General features: G+C 50.9%; 3 protein-coding genes across 3 annotated transcripts; 2 read left to right on the top strand and 1 right to left on the bottom strand.

The window, feature by feature from the left end:
• Window positions 1–3,643: 3,643 nt before the first annotated feature.
• On the bottom strand, window positions 3,644–4,315 carry BJ212DRAFT_1285945 (uncharacterized protein; the record flags this gene model as incomplete). The annotated part of the gene is made up of 1 exon (XM_041331916.1): window positions 3,644–4,315. A coding segment is annotated over one exon (672 nt), but the record flags the coding sequence as incomplete, so codon positions are not given.
• A 905-nt stretch (window positions 4,316–5,220) lies between these two features.
• BJ212DRAFT_1040167 (uncharacterized protein) lies at window positions 5,221–5,632 on the top strand. The gene is made up of 2 exons (XM_041328910.1): window positions 5,221–5,227; window positions 5,282–5,632. Exon 2 carries the CDS (start codon window positions 5,365–5,367, stop codon window positions 5,542–5,544), a length of 180 nt encoding a protein of 59 aa, XP_041186237.1. The 5' UTR covers window positions 5,221–5,227; window positions 5,282–5,364; the 3' UTR covers window positions 5,545–5,632.
• On the top strand, window positions 5,349–6,377 carry BJ212DRAFT_1397932 (uncharacterized protein). Its single transcript, XM_041337262.1, has 2 exons — window positions 5,349–6,177; window positions 6,224–6,377. The coding sequence occupies exon 1, from the start codon at window positions 5,721–5,723 to the stop codon at window positions 5,958–5,960; it is 240 nt and encodes a 79-aa protein (XP_041186236.1). The 5' UTR covers window positions 5,349–5,720; the 3' UTR covers window positions 5,961–6,177; window positions 6,224–6,377.
• Window positions 6,378–6,717: the final 340 nt, after the last annotated feature.

The raw sequence follows: 6,717 nt of genomic DNA, 5'->3' as shown, positions 1-6,717 counted from the left end.
TGGAGGGGATCTAGACTGGCACCTCTGGCTGCTTGGGCTAAGCGGTTGATGAACTTGGCTTTTGTGAGGGGGCGGTGGCTGTTTTTGTGACGATATGCAAAGAGGGCGCCTCCTGCTGGAGGGTTGTTGATGGCCAGGTGGTGGAGAAGTGCCGCCTCTGGGTCGGAGATGCCGTTTTGCCTGGTGAATGAGACATCTTCGCCCTCCATTGAAGTTTTCATTTGCGGGAGGTGGAAGACTCTCATTTTGAGCTGGTTGCGGTCATGCTCGATGGACGAGTCTGAGGGTTTGACATGGTGGTTGGGATTGAAGGACGTTAGGGTGGGAACAGTAAATTCGCCGACCCTGGCAGTACAATAGAAGGCAGTTGTCAAGCAACTGTAAACTGATGAGTCAAGGGGGGAATTGATGTCGAGTTGACCATGAAGTGTGCAAATGAATTTGACTGTGAACGGGCGCCTCTCCTTGCATTTCGAGGATGGTGGGGCTAAGTTCTCAGCTGCTTTGAGGAGTGCATCAGTTTCCTCGTCATTGAGAGCCCAGCGCATACCGTGCAAAATGTGCCATGCTCACACACCGAAGATATAATTGGCTATTGTCTTTCCAGAGTATGAGCCTGCGACGAAGGCGATGAAGGTGGAGATGAGGGTTGAGTCTGCGGGTGCACGATCGTGTTTGGGAATCGAGCGTGAGTCACAGTAGACGTGAAAAACCAGCAGCCCGGAGCCATAGGACTCGCGGGTGCTTTCAGCCCATGCATGCAGCATGACCTCTTGTACCCTGGCCATGTCACTTGGAACGAGGGCACTGGGGGTGGGCCTTGGCATGAACGGTGTCCATAAACGAAGCCTGTCTTTTGCTGTGCAGTGAGGGTGAAGGATGGAGGGGATTGGGGTAAGGTCAGCAGGGTAAGCTAAACGTGGATGGAGAAAAATGTTTCGTCAGTGGTTGGGGGTTATAACTCGACAAGTTTGCGGTGGGGGAAATGTACTAAGCTTCTGCCGCTTTGTTAAGCTCTTCTCCTTCTCTCTCGAGCCAGTGGTTTGTGCTGATGCGCTCGATGCGACTTGGGGAGAGATGTCCTTTGGGGGGAGCGTGAATCGTGACAACATGGTTGCGCTCTGAGTACGGTTGGCAGGTCTCATTGGCCTGTAGAGGGGCGTCGAAGTCAACAATGAGGCTCCTGAGAGAGGGATGGATAGGAAGGGGGGGCAGAAGTAAGGAGCGAGGGGGGTATTTTCCACGGGAGGGTTCATCGGCTGGGTTGGATGTGCTGGGTACATAGCAGGGGAGGATGGTGCATGCGGCTGCTTCTGTGATGCTGTGGACACGCTTAAACACGCTGTTGGTTGCCCGGTTATGGCTACAGCCCTTCCACCATCCCTCAACGACTCCTCGGTTGTCTCCATAAACCTTAAAGCAAGGTATTGGGCTGGGTGCAGGTGCTCGGGTGATGGCAAGGACGAGGAATTCGAAGCCAATGGCTTCAGCCCATTCAATGTTGCAGCTGTCAGCTTTCCAGCCAGGAATGAGTTGCCAAGCTCGCCACCAGCCGTTAATCCAAATTGCGATTCCCACGCCTGAGCTAGCATCTGAGAAGGCGTTGGGGTCAAAGACTTCGCAGGGTCCTGGGATGGTTCTGCTGATGGAGGGTTGGCATAGAGTTGCGGACCACCATCTGAGGTCGGCAGTGCAATTATGAGGTGGGGTATGTGGCACGAGAGGGTGGTCACCAAATAGGGGGAGCATGGCTTCCAGTTCTGTGAGGTAGGCTCGTCCGGTGGGAACAACAAGAGAAGCATGTAAGAGCTTCCCAAAGAGTTTTTGGACTTTGATGAGGGGGTGGCGGGGGAGGGCTTCCCAGGAAGATATTGCCGCCAGGTACTTCTCCTTCTTGCTTGCCGAGATCTCGACGGTGCGTGTTTCGAGGTTCCACATGAAGCCTGTGAACGGGGGCTTTGAGCTGAGGGGAACATCTTTTGCAGGTTCCCAGGGGGTGCCTGTTTGCGTGGAGAAGAAGTCGATGTCATCCAGACAGCAGGAAAATTCTGCGTCTCATGGGGAACGTGGGGAACGATGGGAGAGATCGCGAATCGGGAACGAGCAGTCCTCATCAAACTCTTCAGAGCTGTCATCTGGGAGCTTGACCCCTTGGTACCATCTCCTGCCGCCATCAGTGCAAAGGCCGCCGGCATCCTGGATTCCACGAGCCCACACTCCTCTCTGCTGGTTGAACTTCTTGAGGTATTCAAGGCGTAGTCGGAAGAAGAGGTGGTCGTCAACCCACTTCAAAAGTGGGCCAACTCCCTCGCTGCGGAGCAGGTCTGCCCCTGCATCGGCCAGGCCTCCATACGTGCCGGCTGCAGAAGAGCAACCAAAACAGAAGCTAGTGTCAATAGTGAATTCATTATCGCCTGTGCGAACCACTGTACCTGGGTATTGGGAGGGATGCAGAGGTATTGTCCTGTAAGCTTCTGCCATGTCACATGTTGCGCCTTCTGATCCAGGAGGCAAGTGCCAAACCAATAAGCATATCATGGTGAAGGTTCCATATGTGCACGGGTAGAGATTCGAGTCAATAAACGAGTTGATGGATGGGATGGGGTGTGGTAGGGATCTTGCAATGTGCGACAAGTTTTGGATAAGCTGGAATTTTCCTGGCCTTCCTGGTTTCGGGATGAGAGAGAGGGGGGCTGTCTGGAAGGGACCGATGAGGGCCTCGACATCTGTAGCAGATAGTGGGCCCAGATAATGGCCAGCTTCAAACTCGCAGGAAAGAATTGTGGCAAACACATCAGCGTGCTTGGTGATGGAAGGGTGATTAGGGGGGGTATGGGTACTTGTAATGCTAGGAATACTGCCGTGAAAACCGTATTGTAATGAATGTGGGATGTGAGGGTATTTAAGTATGAGGCGCGACTTGGTGAGTGCGAGAAGCCAAGTGCTGGGATTATATGGGGTGAGAGCTCTGATTTTTCTGTCCTCGAGGACAGCCTTGAGCGCCGTGATCCGCACTCCCGCAGCCTGAACATGCGTGGATGTGCTCTTTGCTGGTGTTTGTGCAGCCGTTGGGGCGTTGCCAATCGTAGCAGAGCTGCAGGCCTTGGGTGTTGATGAGGCGACCCTCCGCATTTCGTCGGCAGAATGTGGGAGTCTTTCCATCCCACAGGAACTTGCTTTTGCATTTGTGGATGTTGTGGGGGAAGCGGCCGAGGCATAGAGCGCAGGCGAAGAGGCCAACTGATGTCACGCTGTTCTGAAAAAGCTGCTTGTCTTGGGTGAGCCACTTCTGGTCCTGACGGGGATGCTGGCGTGTGGATGGTGACGTGTGAGGGGGAGGATGCCCTTGTGTATTGCAGGTTGGGGATCGTGAGCGTGAGCGAGTCGCACAATTGCTCCCCTGCAGTTGGTTACGGTGAGAGGACGCTTGATCACGGCTGGATTGGCGATGGGTCTGCGAAGCGAGTTGGAACTGGGATGAGGGGGAGCAGTGGATGGTTAAGGGCCGTTGGTGGTACAGGAGTGGGAGCATGGCAGCAAGCGCCATTGGGGGCAGTGGCAGCGTTTTTGGAAGCGGGTGTGGAAGCGATAATGGAAGCGGGAGCAAAACATTGCGAGTGGAAGCGAAGTGAGTCAGGGTCAGCTATTGTGGTTCTGTTGGGTGGTAAAGGGGGGGGAGACTGACCTCCACAAGGGTTTCTTGGCAAACTTTGTTCCATACTTCTTCGCCCATGTTCTTCAAGAGGGTGAGGTTGAAGACGCTAATGTCGAAGGCATTGTCGAGGATGAGGGTGTCGTGCCAATCGCGATGGACGCGAGCTGCATATAAGAGAAGTGCTTGTTCTCCGTATGGTTCAGAGCGGGAGGGATGAGACACAATGTTCATGAAGAACATCGTGAGAGCTCGCTGATGCTTGTCTGGCCATTTGAGCTTGTTGATGTACAACAGGAAGCTGTTCTTGGCGAGGTCGAATTGGTGCCACTCAAGACTGTGGTCTTGGATGGCTTTGCAGGAGGCTTTGAAGGATGCAACTGGTTTGAGGGCGACAAAGTCTTCGACTTTGGTGAGGCCAAAGGTGTCGTCTGCACTGGTCTTGGCATCATCAGCTGTCTCTCTGCATCCATCTGGGCTGAAGTACCAGAGTTCAACGTACTTGAAGGACTTGAGTTTATGGATTGCATATTGGGAAGGGCGGGGGGTAAGGGTGTCGCCGACAGCCACCCCGATTTTGAAATCATTGATCTTTGGTTTCTTCTTCTCTGCTTTGCGAAGTTCTGCTTCGGCTTCTTGTTCCAGGCGCAAGCATTCCTGGTCTACTCATTCCCGCTCTGTTTGTGCTGCGTGAGCTGCAAGACGCTGGTCTTCATCAACTTGCCTTGTCCATGCAACAACTCTGAGGTCGCAATCTTGTTCCTATGCGGTGGCAAGCTCGTTGGTGACTTCTTCGTGTGTCATCTGAGTTCCTCCGATGATGCGATTTCTAAGACCCTTGAAGGTGGGTGAAGAAAAATCAGGCTGGATGTCTAGAACCGGGTCCGAAGCGATACGGGCCATATCGGATTAATGGGAATGGTTTGGGGTGATATTTATTAAGAGGTAGAAATAAGGAACACCAGTAGGTATGTTGGTGCTGATAAGGAACAGAAAATAGCTCGAATAGACTTAGATGTCTACGAGCGTGGTGGGGGAGCGGAAACGAGAGACGCTACCGGCGTCTTCCGCTCGCCCAAAGACAATACTCTAATCCTGCGCTCGTGCCTCGCTACGTAATAGAGTGGCAAAATTGCCTTGCATGACCTCGTGCGCTCCATCCTACCTCGGATGCTATATGGATCTTACTTGACTACATCCGTTCCACCACAATCATGCCACAAAGGCATTCCAATTAACAAAGTTCACGGAACATGTACCGTAGCTATGTGATAATATTCATTGTCCCTTTGATGTACTTAATGATAGCCTGTGGCTCAGGGATCTTGAAAGCACTATATATTGCGTGTTGGCAGTATTCTCTTCTTTCCAGTTCTTTCCGTCTTTCCATTTATTCGCACCTACTTTCTACTCTAAACTATCACGTCGAACAACATCCATACGCTCGATTCTCGAGCAGCCGTTATAGATCTGTCTGATCGTCTGAGCTCTCCAGACCATTTTCTTGCCGTTATCAATGACATTATGAAATTCAGTCACTTGGATGGCCGCGAACTACAGCACTACGGGCGAAAGGTCTTGTCTTTGTTATTAATCATCTCTTGTAGTCGACTGATGATTTCCGTACAGATAATCGCTGACAGGCGTAATTATGATTTCAATTCTTGTCAACTCTTTCAATAATTTTCTTGGTAATCTTGAAGGTCGCGTGCATGCCTCTGAGATATCAGAGAGTGAACTTGTCCCTGTTCACTCTTTGTTCTAAGAGGTTTCTGCCGTACAAGTCGGCGTATTTCAAATTGCTTGTTTGGATCAGACGGCGCAGGGCTGCTGACCTGAATGGTAAACATCGGTCGTTATTTTGTTTGATTTTCTTTTCACCATTTGCGTAGATCGAATTGACGTGCTCTTGTTTCCTATCGACTATAATGTTGTCGTATGATGCAAGGGAGTTGACCCTCGTGCCCAACTAGGCACTTCCTCTCTTTCAAAGGCCGTTTGTTCGCGAATTTAGAACAAGAGCCCGACGATTTGAGGTTGGCACCGGGAAGCAATCGTCATCAAGTTGATGTTCTTTTCAAGCCTTCTTGCCTGGACTGATGACTACCGCGTCGTACTTCAAATCACAACCCTCATCTGCATCTTGTTATTGCGAACACCGAATCTATCTACGTACTCCATGTTATATGAACAAAACGCCATCCCCTTTCGTTACATGGCTGTCCTTCAAAGTTTCATATCTGTAATTATACATCTATTGCCCATGTCACTATCGACAGGCCTTCGGCTGCCACACCACCTACCTTGAAGTCTGGAGTCCTTTGCCCCATCTCGCATAACATTTACATCTCCAGGCACATCCGCCACACTCTCACCCTTTCGTTGTCACACCTCTTTCTGTAACCCTTCAAACACACATGTCTTGCCGCATCCGCACAATGACGACAGCACTCTCGTCGAGACACTCTGAAAGGACGAGGGATATGGGTCCTCCTGATGGGTAGGGCTATGAGCGAAGACACACGGTGAGTGTCTCCTTCCTGCTTACAATCCAAAGCTGATTTTTACAAGACGCATGTTAAACGTGTGCTTCCGCAGTGTCAACCATCCATGACAGTCATCTTACCAATACCCACGCTCTGTAGAAAGGAAGCCGGACATCCTCTTTTCCCGTTCTCGACAACTCAGCGCAGTTCCTGCTGGATAGCACAGTCACTGGCAGAAGCTCGGGTTTGTGGCCAAAGCTCTTGTAGTGATCGAATGAATCTGAAATGCTTAGTCTCGGCGGAGAACCAGTGCATATACATTGATGACAGGCATAGATATATCACGCTTCGTGTTTCAAACCATCAAGCTTGAACATCTAAATTATATCACCCATATTAAGATATGTTTTCTGACGAAACCTACATACGAATTGATCCTTTCCTCTTACATACACAATCACTTTCCTTGCACACGTCGTACATGTTCCCCTTTGATTCTCCGTCTCAATCAGCGTATTAATTCTTCTTCTCGTCGAATGACCTCCCTCAGTCTTTGATCCAAGACTGAGGTGAGCTCTA

This window comes from Suillus subaureus (genome assembly GCF_016647635.1).
Source record: "Suillus subaureus strain MN1 chromosome Unknown BJ212scaffold_81, whole genome shotgun sequence".
NCBI lineage: Eukaryota > Fungi > Basidiomycota > Agaricomycetes > Boletales > Suillaceae > Suillus > Suillus subaureus.
Note: the sequence above shows the minus strand (reverse complement) of the source record. Positions and strands in the feature narration are given on the sequence as shown.